The sequence below is a fragment of the Sceloporus undulatus genome, chromosome 2 (genome assembly GCF_019175285.1).
Source record: "Sceloporus undulatus isolate JIND9_A2432 ecotype Alabama chromosome 2, SceUnd_v1.1, whole genome shotgun sequence".
Classification (NCBI taxonomy): Eukaryota; Metazoa; Chordata; class Lepidosauria; order Squamata; family Phrynosomatidae; genus Sceloporus; species Sceloporus undulatus.
Window position 1 is genome coordinate 321046874 of NC_056523.1, and position 15951 is coordinate 321062824.

The 15951-nt window shown below is 42.7% G+C and overlaps 1 protein-coding gene across 1 annotated transcript in view; it reads left to right on the forward strand.

The window, feature by feature from the left end:
* ZBTB7C (zinc finger and BTB domain containing 7C) overlaps positions 1-14580 on the forward strand; it is a 121780-nt gene extending 107200 nt beyond the window's left edge. Inside the window, exons 3-4 of the mRNA XM_042447932.1 lie at positions 11000-11664; positions 13263-14580. Coding sequence (XP_042303866.1) covers positions 11000-11636 — 637 coding nt within the window. The 3' untranslated portion in view covers positions 11637-11664; positions 13263-14580. The remainder of the gene's footprint in view (positions 1-10999; positions 11665-13262) is intronic.
* Positions 14581-15951: the final 1371 nt, after the last annotated feature.

Below are 15951 nucleotides of genomic sequence, written 5' to 3' on the forward strand. Positions count from 1 at the left end.
GCCCAGCTATAAGCCTTCATGTCTTGTTCTGCTTGGAGAGTATTATTATGCTAAAAGACTCCACTCATTAGCCATTAATTATCATCTGCCAGCACAGACCTTGGGATTTATTTGCCTGGGCAGTCCAATTTAATTTGCGGGAGCTTTTCAAGCAGTTTGTGAACGAGTGCTGCAGTGGAACATGAGGAATGCAGGGAATACTGAAAAACCCAAGGGGGTAAATCTCAGTCTGTCTCGCCTCCTCACCATCCCTTGTGCTGGTGGAGATCTATTGGGACAAAAAGGAGAAGACAAAGGGGGTTGTTTACCCAGAGAGCTGCATCAGGCGAGTCCCAAAGATAAGAGGAACTGCATCCAAAAGAACTGGTGTTCTCTATTGGCACCTTAGTGAAGTATACTTAACTAAGGCTGCATCCACAATGCAGAAATACTTCAGTTTGACACCACTTTAACTGCTATGGAATTCTGGAAATTGTCATTCTGTGCAACATTTAGCCTTATGTATCAGAGAGCTCGTGTGTCACAACAAACTACTGTTTCCTGGATTCCATAGCACTGAGCCATGATATTTAAAGTGGTGTCCAACTGGATTATTTCTGTAGTGCGGATGCAACCTGGGTAACCTCTCCTGGCCCCATCCCCCCCCTCAACACACAACATTCACTCACACTCTCATCATTGGTAGACTAGACCTCCTTCTCCCCATCCAGCTGATTCCAATAAAGTAGGTTGGGGAAAGAATTACCACCATGGCAATAATGTCGCAGTCATGACTAAGTAGCAGTCATGAATATGAAATGTGAACATGGCATAGTCACAACTGTGATGCTATTGCAATGATTGGAACTTCTTCCCCAACCTACTTTACTGGCCATCTGCTTCAGGGGAAGAAGGAGATCCATTCTGACAGCAGTTGGAGCACTGGTGCATGATGTTTCCACCAGGCCAAGAGAGCTTACTTTTTGAAGTATACTCAGCCATGTACAATAACATCCAAAAGCCACAAAAACTGTGATACCTTTATGGGTACAACCAAAATGCACAAAATATGTGTCGCAAACTTTGAATCTTCATTGGCATCTTCATCAGGCAAAGGTGTTAAAAATTATACGGGAAAAAGGAAATTGATGCTGTTAGTCCTGCATTTTGTCAAGATGTTGCTGGTGTTGTTCTGAGTTAAAAGTAGCATGGAGGGATTGGGGGTAGATTGCAGCACCTTGGGATAGTTTCTTTAAAAATTGGACTAAAACCCATAGTGGATGCATTGCTCCATGGGCATTAGAGTGAACAATGAGGAAATGTGTTGGAAAAGACTGTGCATGTTCTGCCAGCCTAATGGCAAACTGATTATGCACACATAGTACCATGAACAAGGTTTAGCTCAATGCCTCAGCAGCGTGCACTTTCATATCAAAGGACCCTTTCACACTACATAGTTATAGCACTATGATTCCACTTTAACTGCCATGGTTACAGCCTGTGGAATCCTGGGATTTGCAGTGTAGGGGGGCACTAGAACTCTGTACTTTGGATGCACATTCAGGTGTGCATTCAGTTGTGCAACTATGTCATTCAACAAAAATGTTGTGTGGCACAATCAGTTCATAACTTCATGTGTGATGATTTACACCATGTAACTCTGTTGTAAGGTCTTGGCCAAGATGTGGTTGAAGGAGGAAGAAAAGGAAGAGGAGAAAGAGGAGGAAAAAATTGGTGGCAGAAAGTGATTTGAGAGAGAGTAGGAATGGCAGTGAGATGGAGAGAGGGGTAGAAAAGATAAGAGAGAGAAGGGAAAATAAGGAGATGGCAGGGAGGAAAGGGAGAAAAGATGTGGGCCCATTCAGTTCTGGCCTCACTGACTACTAGCATGCTGCCCGCAGCTGGTTACCCTCAAGAGAATGCAGCCACAACAGGAAAAATTAGATGTCTCCCCCTTCCCATCTCACGCTTTAAAGATATGGTGGGAACAAGATTGTGCTCTGGTGTTTCCAAACAAATCTTTGCTTGTAGCATTTGGTAAAACTGCTGTCATTATTTTGGTGGGATAGAAAGGGCTGAGTTCTACCAAGCACTGATTCATACATCCATAAACTGATCTCAGTATGTTATTTGATACTTGGCCAATTCAGCAATCCACCCTGCTCATAGGTAACAGATTGCTAGTGGCTTGTGTCTGTGCGTGTGCCTTCAAGTTTCCTGCCGACATATGGTGGCCCCATTAATTTCCTTCCTCTGCAATATAACTTACAGCACCGAACATTCATTGATGGTTTCCCATCCAAGTACTAACTAGGGAAGACCCTGTTTACCTTCCACGATCAGATGAGATCTGGTGCCTTTAGACTTACCTGTCCCCAAACTGCATCCTGCTGTTTACAGACAGTCTGAATGAGTTGTTCCAAAAACACATTGTGCATGTGAAGACAAACCTCAGAATCAACAAGGTTCTGCTGCAGCAGGGAATGTTGTTGTATTACTAGGATTACTAGGTTATGTAGTGCCATCAGAGGATTTCTTTTTTTAATATAACATATGCAGAAATTGACAGGTCACCAAGTTTACAATGGTGGACTGGAACAGAAGGAGGGAAGCTTGGAATAGTAACCTTTTTTGGACCACTGCTCCCAGTATCCCTCAGTGAAGCACAATAGAGGACAAAGAAGAAGCTTATGAAATGATATATATATGGCATGAAGAAAGGGGTTAAAAGTAACTTTTCTTCCTTTATCACAGTCACTTGGTGACTCCAATTGACAGGGTTTTTATATCACCAAAACAAATCCTTCTTCATGTAATAAACTGTTAATCTGTGGAATTCTCTGCTTCAAGATGTGGTGGCTGAGATATTTGCAAAAAGGTATTACATACATTTGTGGAAGACAAAAGCTTCAAGGCAGTTACCTATGCAGCCTCCATGTTCTCAACACCTGAGATCACACAAAGCTGCCTCAGATCAGTCATACCACTAGTTCCATCTCACTGAAACAGCTTCACAGTTAATACTTCCCGGCAATAATGGGGACTGAACCCAGAACCTAGTGCAAGCAAAGATTATGCTCTTTTTCCAATAAATTACAATCTTTCTTTCTGGCATATCAATCTAGCAGAGGAAAAGTGTGAAAAAACCAAAGCCTGGAAAAACTGCTTTATTGGATTGTAGCTCCCAGAATCTGGCAGCCAGTACAATCGCAGCTTACAGCCCATGGCCAGTGGAGATGCTTGATATGAAAATTCTGGAAAAGGTAGTCCAAAGAGTAACTTTTCCAAGCTCGATGGAAGAGGACTATTGCTTTCAGCCCTTCTTGTGTACTCTAGTTAGCCTTGCCCACTGTGTTAAATGCCTTGCTAGATGCAGAGGGACCTTTAGTCCAAATTCAGCAGGTTTCTTCTGGGTAGACGTGAGTGACTGTTTTATCTTGACTTTGTTTCAGCCAAGAAATAGGTGGGGTGTCTCTGCTCTGTGTTCAAAGTAAGCATTAGTCCATGGCCGCACCCATTGTGCAATCGAGGCTGGAGCAGGAGGAAAAAAGTGGCCACCAGCCACCCTTAGCGATGTCATGCAGATTGCTTGTGTGTCAAGGTGGAGTTTGCATAGAGGACAAAGGCAGTCATGATATTCCTTCCCTGTGTTCTTATGACCCCATTTCTCAAGAATTACACAGATTTCATTATGCCATTGCAAAGGCTTCTGGTGGCTGGCCAAAAAGATGGTATAGGGGTCATTCATACTTACTTTTTTTGAAAGAAGAGATTTGCATCTCCATGCCAATTCAGATCCGATTCAAAATGGTTTCAGTGTTCCCACTATGTTTACTGCAACCGAATCTCTCTGTGCCATTTTAACCTTGTTGTCATTCACATTTGCCACTATATCAATTTAAAATGGAGGCGTCTCAATTTCCGGGAACGATGTAGTGCAATCTGAATTGATTTGGTAGTGTGGTCACACTACCGAGGGTGTGGATTATTGTGGCTCTTTAAAAAAGAACTGCTAAGGGGTCCAGTGCTAAGTACACCAGTTTAAGTGGGCTTTTTGGTCACACACACACCGCAAACTGTAGTGAGTGCAGTCAGGACAAGTCTGAACTTCACGGAAATAAACCGGTTCCACACTGGTTTATTTCTGTAGTGTGAATGGGGCCTTAGTAAAAAGGGAGCATGCACTGGAAAACAGAGATGTGGTGAGGGATGAGGGGAGGGAGAAGTTGTCATCGAGGATACTGCCAACTCCAACTAGCCAACATTTTGGGACTACTGTACCCCAGCTGCATGTTGGTGTCAGCCCAAGACTACATGGCACATGGCTTGTGATTGCTTTGTCTAGGATCTGGCAGCTGGCTAGAGGATTCTGGGTATTACAGTCCACCATATCTGGAGGGTGACAGTTGCTATAGTACAGTGGTTGTGAGCTTGCTTTGCATGGAGCCAAGATTGATCTTTGACATCTCCAGGTTCCCAGTTCCTGGGGCTCGGGGCAGGGAAGGGACCACCTAGAATAGACCATCAAAGGCTAGGTGGTTTAGTTAATAGTTACTTGGCATAAGATCTCCCCTTACCACAGCCATGTTTCCTATGGTTTGAGCAGGGAAGGCACCTCAAGTCCTCATCTCAGACCAGACTGGTGAAGTGAGTCCACCCACCCACTGTGGTCCTTCTCTGCAAAGGTCTATCTTGTCCAGCATTCTGTTCTCACAATTACCAATCAGACACCTCTCTTTGCAGCTGCATACTCCAGTGGCAGCTGGGATGTAAATCTTGCCTTTTTTGTTTTTATATGGAAGAATGAATTATTTCAAAAGTTTTCTCTCTACTGTGAAAGGAGCTTTTGCACATTTTCCAATGGGTTTTTGCATTTTAAAACTTCTTGGTGAAAAAATCATTTGCTGAGAAATCTTGATTTTATGCAAAAACCTTTGATTTTTGCATACAAAACGGTGTGTTTCTGTACAGCTCTTCACAGAGAAGTCTGGAGATGTGAAAAATCATGCAGTAGTAGTGTTTACTCAGTGGGGTGTCTCAATGTGTTGCCACACCCTTCGTCAGTGAAGACAAAATAATGCACAGAAGTATTTTTCACAGCCCTAGTGGTGACACACTTGAGCACCATTCATGTGGCTTCACTGGATTATGTGATCACATATCACCCCAGCACCCTAATGCCTCTTGAGTGCTGGCATGGAAATGACCCATGTACCATGTGTGAACCACCTTAACCTCGTTGTTATATTTGCACAGAATGGCAGAGATGAAAATCCCGTTCATTCGTTGCTTCTGGCTTGCATTGATTTCCAGCCCCATTATGACTTTTTATCAGACTTAAATGAAGCCACTAACTTTTTCTTCCTAGTCTTGGGTGCTTTTGTGCACATTTCACCCTGCATCACAGCCTACCTCGCTTTACTCTGGGCTGTGCTCTGATATGGATTTCTACTGCCACCTAATGGCTCTAGGACCTCAGTGCTCATTTGGTTCTTTGGATATTAATATTTGCAAAAGAAGCTGGGAATCCTGTTGGTGTCATGTGTAACTTCCCTTACAGAAGCAGTTGAACATTGTTGTCTGTTGGTCAACGTCTGCATTCAGTTCAAGGTTGCAGAAGCAGAGTTGTGCATATAATGCTATTGTGCATGTGGATGTGCATTCTTAGCTGCTGTGTATACACTTGCCTTTGCTGAAATGGCCATTAGTATTTCTTTGGTTGCTTATTCACTTTTGCAACTCAAGAGTTGTGTAGCATGTTCATTGTGTCGCTCTACACATGTAGCCTCAGAGTATTATCTCAGATAAGTCATGCACATATTTGCTGGTGGAGTTTTGTTATGCTAGGTAGCACTACACAGTCCTTGAATATCACCATACTGAATGCCACCATAGCACAATTAGCTTACAATTGTAAACAGCTTAGACACTGCTTAGGCGGTATGTAGAGGTATATAAATGAAGCTTGTTTGTTTGTTATGAGAAATGATGAATATGCATGACTTTAACTTCAATGCACACAATAAGAAATGTGCAATGCACAGATGCAATGTGCAACATACATTGGCACACTGAAACAGGTGTGGTTACCACACCTATCTCTTTAGACTGAGAGACTGAGGGTTTGAGTCCCCTCCTCATTTTTCAGCTAATTTGTATTTGTTTGGAGGTCCCTTTTATTAATTCCAACTTTTTAATTATTGAGTCTAAACAGTAAAGTCTAAAGAGGCAGAATTTGTATCAACACTTTATGAAAGGACTCTGTATTAGAATCTCAGGATATATCTCAGGATATAGCAATAGGGTCTCGGTAACTCTAGGTGTGCTGTTGTCCATGTGCAATTGTTTTGAATGCAGAGCTCGATTCCTGCCATCCTCAGCTGGGTACATCTGTTTTGCACGCATGCGCGCGCGCACACACACACACAATATATCCTTATGCATAGCACAACATACACCTGCATATGTCACCAAGATGATTCCAGCCAAAGAATGCAAGTTACATCTCTTGGTAGAGACCGAGAGCTGCAAAATTTATAATAATTCCTGTAAATCATTTTTTTAACATGTGGCCAGTATTCTGCATTGGTTACTTACTTAGGTACACAATAGTGGCAATAGTGTCACAGTCAAGACTTAAACAGTGCTTGCAAATATGGAACAGTGATGTATCAGTTCATCTAGGTAACTGTTCCATATGCACAATCACTGCTTTGTCATGATTGTGACACTATTGACATGGTTGTACATCTGCCAACCTATTTTATCAGTTGCATGGAGAGAAAGAGATCCTATTTTCTGGCAGGTAAATGATGGGGTTTTGGGGGGAGGGGCAGGAAAGGTTACCTAATTAGAAGTCAAAGGCTTTCATGGCCGGCATCCATAGTTTTTTGTGGGTTTTTTCAGGCTAAGTGGCTATGTTCTAGCAGAGTTTCTTCCTGACGTTTCGCCAGCATGTAGCTGGCATCTTCAGAGATCATCTTCTGAAGATGCCAGCCACAGATGCTGGCAAAAACATCAGGAAGAAACTCTGCTAGAACATGGCCACTTAGCCCGAAAAACCCACAAAAAAACTATGGTTACCTAATTAAATAAGTAGCTGATGTAGACATCTGACCTGTATCTTTGTTAGCACAAGAAAGAGAATGTGTCCTCCCCCAGTCTCTTAATTTTTGGTTTGCTGTTACGCATCCTTGGTTGCAGAATGGAGCTTGGCTCCCTTGACTCTGTTGCAGTTGCTCGAGGTAAAGTTCTCCTTCATTTCACTTGTCTGCATAGATTCACCAATCTTGCAAAGAGGACAAGGTGAACTTGACGGCGTAGCCCACTTTTTATGCTGAGCATAATCAGATCCTCTGTCTCTGAATAAATTAAGAAAATTAAGTAAGAAGGAATATGTGTTGTTCTGAAGAATATTAAGTCAGAAGGATTAAACATGTCAAGGATCTTGTTAAAATGCATGGGGATGTTTGTTGGAGGTCTTTAAGTCCAGTCATTTCTGCCAGAGATACTTTAAGAAACATCTGGGAGCTCATATAACACAGCCTTAGCCTCAGCCTTATCTAACGCTGCCATAATGGTAGAAATCTTGACTATTTGTATCTACAATACCTTTTTGGAGGTCACTCATCAGTGGTTACTTGGGGCTTCCATGTTATTAAGGGTGGTGAATCTACTCTGACCTCTTTTACACTCTAGACTAAAATGCAAGAGTGGAGTTTCCACCCACCAACATGGGAATCACTGACCACCACTGTCACTGGTTAACCCAAAAGAATAGTTTAGGCAACTGTAGACTGTGCTCTCTCAAGATGGATTGCATGAAAGCCAGCATAGTTTGAAAAATTGCCCCACACTCAAGGGCTGAGAATCTGGATCAGCTACTTACCTACTAACCTTAGTTATATAGCTAAGTAGCATCTTCAAACCTGATACACCTATAAGATGGCTTTTTCTGAGGGCAATGGGATTCTGTTCTCCCATTGACTGGGACATAGAAGATTGACCAAAATGGTGAAAATTTGGAAACCTTGCCCAATGAGGAGCAGCCTATGGAGCTGGGTGTTTCGCCTGGAGAAGAGAAGGTTAACATGATAGTCACGTTTAAATGTTCGAAGGATGTCATAATGAGGACGGAGCAAGCTTATTTTCTGATGCTCCAGAGACTAGGACATGGAGCAATGGATTCAAGCTACAGGATAAGAGATTCCACATAAATACTGAGGATTTCCTGACAATATGAGCTGTTCAAGAGTGGAATATTCTTCTTCAGAGTATAGCACAATCGCCTTGTTTGGAGGCTTTCAAATAGAGGATGGATGGCCATCTGTTGGGAGTGCTTTGGTTCATAGAATCATAGAGTTGGAAGAGACCACAAGGGCCATCCAGTCCAACCCCCTGCCATACAGGAACTCACAATCAAAGCATCCCCAACAGGTGGCCATCCAGCCTCTGTTTAAAGACCTCCAAAGAAAGAGACTCCACCACACTCCATGGAAGTGTGTTCCACTGTCGAACAGCACTTACTGTCAGGAAGTTCCTCCTAATGTTGAGGTGGAATCTCTTTTGTGTGTTCCTGCATGGCAGGGGTTTGGACGTGTGGTCTCTTCCAACTCTATGATTCTATGATATGATTCTATGACATTTTCATACCCATCCCATGAGCAATCTCCAGTGCAACAGTCAGTGCAACAATTCCTATCCCAATTTCTCCTCATACTAGAGATCACAACCAAGAGAAGTTGAAAACATGAGTCTGCTACACTTTGATTGATAGAACAGACTTTTAATAGGGCTGCTGCCTGGTAAAACGGGATTGGGGTACTGTTCTGATCCCTGTGTATTCCAAACACTTTTGAATACATAGGGATTGTGGTGCCAGTCACCTAACAGTTGCATAAATCTAGGTTACACATTTGTATCTGCAATTGTGAATTCCAGCCTAGATATATAATAGTTTAGTTACTGTGGTTTGTTTGAGAGTATAGTGAATTCTTCTCAACAGACCATCAACCCATCACATAATATGCAATTTCAAGGCTATTTTGGTGGAAGGTCCTCCTGTTAAACTAATATAAATGGTTGTTCTAGGCATGCCTTTTCAGATATCCCAGACCATCAAGATGTTTTTGGCTTACAACTCTCAGATTTGTAGTTGGCAAGTTAGCTAGTTGGCTGGCTGGCTAGCTAGTTGATTTGTTTGTTTATATCATTTAACTATTGCTTCTCAGCCCTCCTGCTCCCCCTTCATCTACAGCTAGAAAAATGTAAAGTATTAAATACATAAACAGCATTTAAAAACAAAGTAAGACCATTTCACAGCCAGCAGTTTTTGACTAAAACTCCTAGGACAGTGTCCTTTGCAAGTCCCCCTTTCATTTCCATACATCCTTTGTTGGTAGTTCCGGAGTTTGGTATTGCATTCTGTTCTGTACACCAACCAAAGCCCTCCCCAGGACTCATCATGTCACTCAAAGAGCCCTTCCAAACAGCCATTCTGTTTCTGGTGGAGAGCAGAAGGAATCAGAAAAGTCTCTGTCCATGTCCTCACAACCAGGTGCAGACCATTGACATCATCTGCTGAGTCCTCTGGAGCATCCTGGCAAATCTTGATAAAACATGTCATCTGGCTATAGCTGGCTGTTTACCACCCCTGAAATTACCATAGAGTTGCTGCACACACCCACCCATTCTATGCCTGGTAGACACCATGGGCAAGGGATTGGAGAAGTGTCTTGCTATGTGCCTGTAGCCAGATGCAAAATGATTATATCATTTGCTAGTCCCCTTTGGAAGTCTCAGCTGAGGATGTTATCATTTCACATCTGGCTACAGGAACATAGCCAGATTCTTATTTGATACACTACCACCAGGGGTCGGCAACCTACGGCCTGCGGGCCGCATGAGGCCTGCCGAGGCCTAGTGACCGGCCCCAGCCTGGCCCTGCTGCAGATTGCCGCCAGGGCCTCTGGCCTCTGGCGCAGGCACGCGGGGCCTTTGTGCATGGGGCAAGCGACGGGCAAAGGGAGCAAGGAGGAGCAAGTGGGGGCAAGGGGGAGCAAGGGGGCAATTGTCTATAGAAGCCTCAGAAACATGCATTTATATTAACATTTTTTTAAAAATCAGCAGATTTTTTTTGCATGTCCTCCACTTTTTTTAATTAAAAAAGTGGAGGACATGCAAAAAAAAAGTGTCCTCCATTTTTAATTTTTGTCCTACATTTGTCCCAGTTTATTTATTTAATTTTTAAAAAAATTATTTAATTATTTTTTTTGGCTTCGGCCCCCCGAGTTGTCTGAAGGACAGCAACCCGGCCCCCGGATCAAAAAGGTTGCCTACCCCTGCACTACCACCATCACTCTCTGCCAACTACAGAAGGGCTGTTGGAAGGGACAATCACAGTAATACAGTGAGTCCTGGGGGCTTGTAGCAGAGTTCCACACGCAGAACTCTTAATGCTACGTGTAACTAAATAGGCATGGATGTGGTGGCTTAGTGGTTAAGACTCCAGTTCTGATGATTGGAAGATCGGAAGGTTGGCAGTTCAAGACCTGAGTGCTGCATGATGGGGTGAACTCCTTTCACTAGTCCCAGCTTCTGCCAACCTAACAGTCTGAAAGCATGCAAATGCAAGTAAATAGATAGGTGCTACTTCAGTAGGCAGGTAACAGCACTCTGTGTAGTCATGCTGGCCACACGACCACCGGAGTCGTCTTTGGACAATGCTGGCTCTTCAGCTTAGTAACGGAAATGAGCACCACCCCTTACAGTCAGTTATGATGAGACATTAATGTCAAGGGACTACCTTTATCTTTTTAAATATATAGAGCCTTGCTTGATTCCCTCCCATTGGCCATGCTGGCTTGTACTTCTGGGAGCTGAAATCCAAAACCTCTGGAAGAGCAATGTTTCCCCACCCCTGGGATAGGTGGTACATTCTAGATGCCTTCCAACTTCATGTTTCTGTGCACCAGTCCCAAGCTGACAATGACAGGAGTCTCTTATGTCTCCTTTCTTTCAGGCAAGACAAGCTGAAGATCCATATGAGGAAGCACACTGGAGAAAGGCCCTACCTCTGTATCCACTGCAACGCCAAATTTGTCCACAACTATGACCTAAAGAACCACATGCGTATCCACACAGGCATTCGTCCTTACCAGTGCAAGTTCTGCTACAAGAGCTTCACCCGCTCAGACCACCTTCATCGCCATATCAAACGCCAGAGTTGCCGGATCTCCCGGCCCAGGAGGGGACGGAAACCAGCCACCTGGAGAACAGCGAGCTTACTCTTTGCACAGAATAGCCAGACAGATGATAAAAGTTTCATGATGCCTCCGACTCTAGAAGAGATGAGTAGCCATCTTGGCAGTGCAGCAATGTGCCTTCCGGGCCCGAGCCCAAAGCATTTTCTGGACAGTGCAAAGAATTCCCTGAATTTACAAGAGCTGGAGAGCCAGTTTGAGGAAACCCAAATGAAACTCTTTGGGAGGACGCACCTGGACATGGAGCCAAATGGTGGACTCTTTGCCTTTGCGCTGGGCCCCAATGAGAGCCTCTCAGCCCGGCCATTCTTCTCCCTCCCTGATCCATGGAGCACAGGGTTTGGTGGACTGACAGGGCTCAGCCACCTTGGCCCCATTACGGAAGCTACTAACTAAGGCACCTTCTAGCCAATAGATGGGTTTGGTAAGTTTAATACCTGACTTGTTTGCTTTTTTTTAAAAAAAAAAAGATTTTTAAAAGATATGATTACAAGGATGAGAAAACCAAAACAAGAATGAAAAAAAGGGAAGGGAAGTACATAGAATATGAATGTGAGCTAGGTGTATACATTAAGATATGCTGACCATGGCTGGCATCCTGCTAGTGACATATGCAAGCATAAATCCACCTAATATCTGTGTATGTCTTGTCTTTTGTCACTGCGGAAGTTGGTATTCTCTTCCGTGCTCCACAGTGACCAAAGCCCTCCCACAGTTCATGGTTTTGCTAGGTGATAGCCCACATGAATGGCCATTCCATAGCTGCTGGAGAGAAGCATTAGGCTATGTTTCATAACCAGAAGCAGACCAGTGACATAACCCACCAAGCCCTAGAAGATGTACTTGGTTTGTGCCAAGCTCTGGGGCATAGCTTCACAGTTTTTCTATCTCCTTTCAACAGTCACAGAAGGCTATTTGGGGCAGGCTATTAGAATAAAACTGTGAATCCTTGGGGTGCTAAGTGGCCAGCCATAGCAGAGTTTCACCTGCAGAACTCTAGTTAGTGAGCTGCAATCGTGAAAGTCAAACTTATGCCATTGTAGCCCACTTTTTTGGTTACCATAAAAGTCAAAATTCTGTTCAGACTGTGCAGTGATCAACCCCCCCCCCCCCATTCCACCTTTTCAGTGTTACAGACCTCCAACTCCCACCAATGGCTATTTCTGTGTTGGTGGATACCAGAATTTTAACCCCTGCTCAGCCATGGAAAGCCACTGCGTGACCTTGGGCAAGTCACATTTAGCGTCAGAGGAAGTCAAAGGCAAACCCCCTCTGAAAAAATCTTGCCAGGAAAACAAAATTATAAGTTCACCCTAGGGTTGCCATAAGTCAGAAATGACTTGAAGATGCACAACAACAACAACAACAACAACAACAACAACAAATCTTTTATACTTAAATCTTTTATACTTCCTCAGATCTGAGAAAGATGGGATATTAAGATAACATAAGAATAGTATGAGGTTGAGAAGTGAGCCATTGTGGTGTACTGGTTAGATGTTGGACTAGGTTTGAGTTCCCGCTCAACCATGGAAACCCACTAGGTGACTCTGGGCAAGTCACATTCTCTCAGCATGGTCGTTTGCAGAGGTCAGAAAAAATTCTTTTTGGATTACAATTCCATGCTGGTTGGGGGACTTGAGGAGTTATTTTCCCCAAAGACAAACAAATGGGTCCTTGAGCAGATCATCTACAGGGTTGCCATGAGTTGAGGTCTACTCAAGGGCAGTTAACAACAACAACAACAACAACAACTTCCCCATAGAGTAACATTCCCAAATTCCTAAGGATCAAGCTATCATTGGCTACCAGTCATAATTGTACTCATTTTAATTTGTAAATTGCCTTGAGTTCTCATTGTGGGAAAGGTGGGGTATAAAGAAAGATGACGATGATGCTAGTGGTGGTGGCGGCGGCGGCTGCTATGACCTACCTCCACTCTTGGAGGTAGGTCTTTGCACATTGGAAGCATCATTTTCCTATCTCAGAAACAGCCTGATTGTTCTTTTTTTCCATCTGTAGGCCCTCTTCAGCACTGCTATGGCCACCTCTTGCAAAGGGACTCATCAATAATCAAGGACTTTTTTTTCTTATTGAAAGACTGTTGAAAATCAGACTGCCCACACAAACTACCCAGCCCTGTTCAAACTCCACAAAAAAAGACATCGCTTCTTTGCATCCAGCAAATACAGAAGGATGAAAGGAGAACTGTTCCAAGTCCAACATCAGACTTCTTCTTCCTCCTCTTCTTTTTTTAATGTACAGATATCTTTTCTGATTTAAACTGTTTTTCATATGATCGTTTTCTTCAGGTTTGGGAGAATTATTTGGGGTTGGATTGCCTTTTTAAAAAAAAAAAAATTGGTGGGAGGGTTGACCTGCAGTTTGGAGTCCTTGTAAAATATCCAAAGATTCTGAGTACTGTATAATCTGCAAGAACTTGAAAAAAGAAAAAAGGGACCATTTGGGGGGTTATGTTTCCTGATTGTTGGGATGGGATTGTGTGTTGGGGGAGGTAGAAAACCCTTTGGAATTTTTCTATTTATAACTATTTTTATGTGATTGCTTTATGTAAAGAAGAAAAGAGGGGGGAGATCAACATATAACAGATTTGCCTTAGATAATCAAGGGACAATCATCCTTAACTTTTATTTGAAGTTTTAGATTTTGTGTGTGTGTGTTTTTAAAAGACAAGGAAAGATACTTTTATGTATTTATTGAGCAGTATTAATTTTATTAAATTATTGGCAACATGCAGGGTTTTTCTTTAAAAAATGCATGGGTCAGAATCCTGTTGGGGACATATGTCTTCGTAAATAATCTTATATAAGTAAGAATTAGAATTGCTCAGTTGTGTAACATTCACACCCAGTAAAGGGCTGCTGATACCTTACTATGTTCCAGAGTCAGCAGAGTGCCTGATGTGCATTAGTGCCCAATGCACAGCAGAACTGATGCACAATGGAACCGATTTGTATCACATTGGTCCTGATGTACATCACGTTGGTCCTGATGCACGTCACATCAGTCCTGAGGTGCATTGGTTACCAGTGCACATTGGGCACTCTTGCTAGTGTCTTGTTAACACATCTTCACAGTTCAGTAAAGGGATTTCGTGGCATCTCTGCTACATAGCTAGGTATACATAAAGTTATGTAGCGTTAACAGGTCATATAGGATTCCGGTGCATATTAGTAAAACATTGAAAAGGTAAAAGTTGGTTCACACATTACAGGAATTCCTGGATCTTTACTGAGGATCACCAATATTCTAGATCAGCTACTGACTTACAGAGAAGTAACTATGGCCTGTTACAGACTGCCAAAATAAAACTGCTTTGGGTCTCTTTGGAGGCATGCTGTTTAAATGATGCATGCATCCTAAGAATCCGGAAGTTGCACCAAAGCTGCACTCCAGTGCTTAGGAATGAAGTGTGGCTTTGGTGTGACCACAGGACTCTTAGGACCCATGCATCATTTAAATAGCATATCTCCAGAGAGACCCAAAGCAGCTTTATTTTGGCAGTCTGTAACAGGCCTAAGTAAATGTATCTTGTTCTTACCTGACAGTTGTCAAAGTCTTGCTCCTTGGCAGGAGGGGAATAGAAAAATTGACCTTCTTGTGCCTTTTCATTCAATTCAGCTGTTGACTCTTCAGGTGGACTAGGTGGCATTTACTTAGGTTTCCAATAAGGCCATATAGACTTAATGAATACAACTAGTTATTGATCACTAACTCTAGTTTACAAATCCATAACTGCAGTACTAATACCAGCCAATATGATGCATGTAATCATAAGCATGTTTATCACATTCAGATCTTACATTGTGAAATACATACTTAAATAGTTTGGCCTAAATCTAGTTCAGTTGGTCTTAACTGAACTAGACCCTTTGAATCAATGGGATTTACCTATGTGTTGACTCACCATTCAACAGTGGATTTAACAGGGCCACGCTAGTTGGATCCAGCCAACAGGATTCAGGCCCTAAAGTGTACACTTAAGAAACAGCATGTGTGAATAAATTCTTAACAATGTTCCAGAATTTCAGACAATTGAAGTCCAGACAATGTCAATGTCTTGATGCCATTCCATTTGATTGAGGGACCCACAAATTGGGCAGTTCTTTAAACAGACTTTCAAGTGTGACTTTGCACCTTATTAGACTATTGATTGTTAAAAGGAACAATGGATGCTGATTGTGTTACTATTGTTAACAAGTTAAGGTTGATTGCCCCTGGATGATCTGGTTTGGATTATATGTTAACTCATTCATGGCACAGTTCATTTTCTGGTGGAAGAAACAATACACACTTTTCATGCTCTTGCTGTTTCTTGATTTTTCCCTGTTCTGCAATGGTGTCAAAGCACTGGTCTTGTACAATGATAGCTGCTTGTTATGGAAGGGTAGAGACCCTATTCTGCACTGTGCTTTCCGTGGTTGCTTGTTTTCTGTGATACAAGCACATGCTGAACTCCCCATGGACTCTGGTCTCTAAATTCATATGAAGTTCTCATTTCATTTGCTTTACTTCATTTTCTTTTTAAAGGCACCATTCTTGAGCTATGTTTATGGCAATGACATCTGAAGAATTAATCACAGACAGCCACTCACCTGGATGCAATGAGGTCTACTAGCAGATATGGTCCTCCAATGCATGTTGAGAGCTCCCCCTGCCCCCATCAGTCAGTAACTGTTTCTCCATTTAA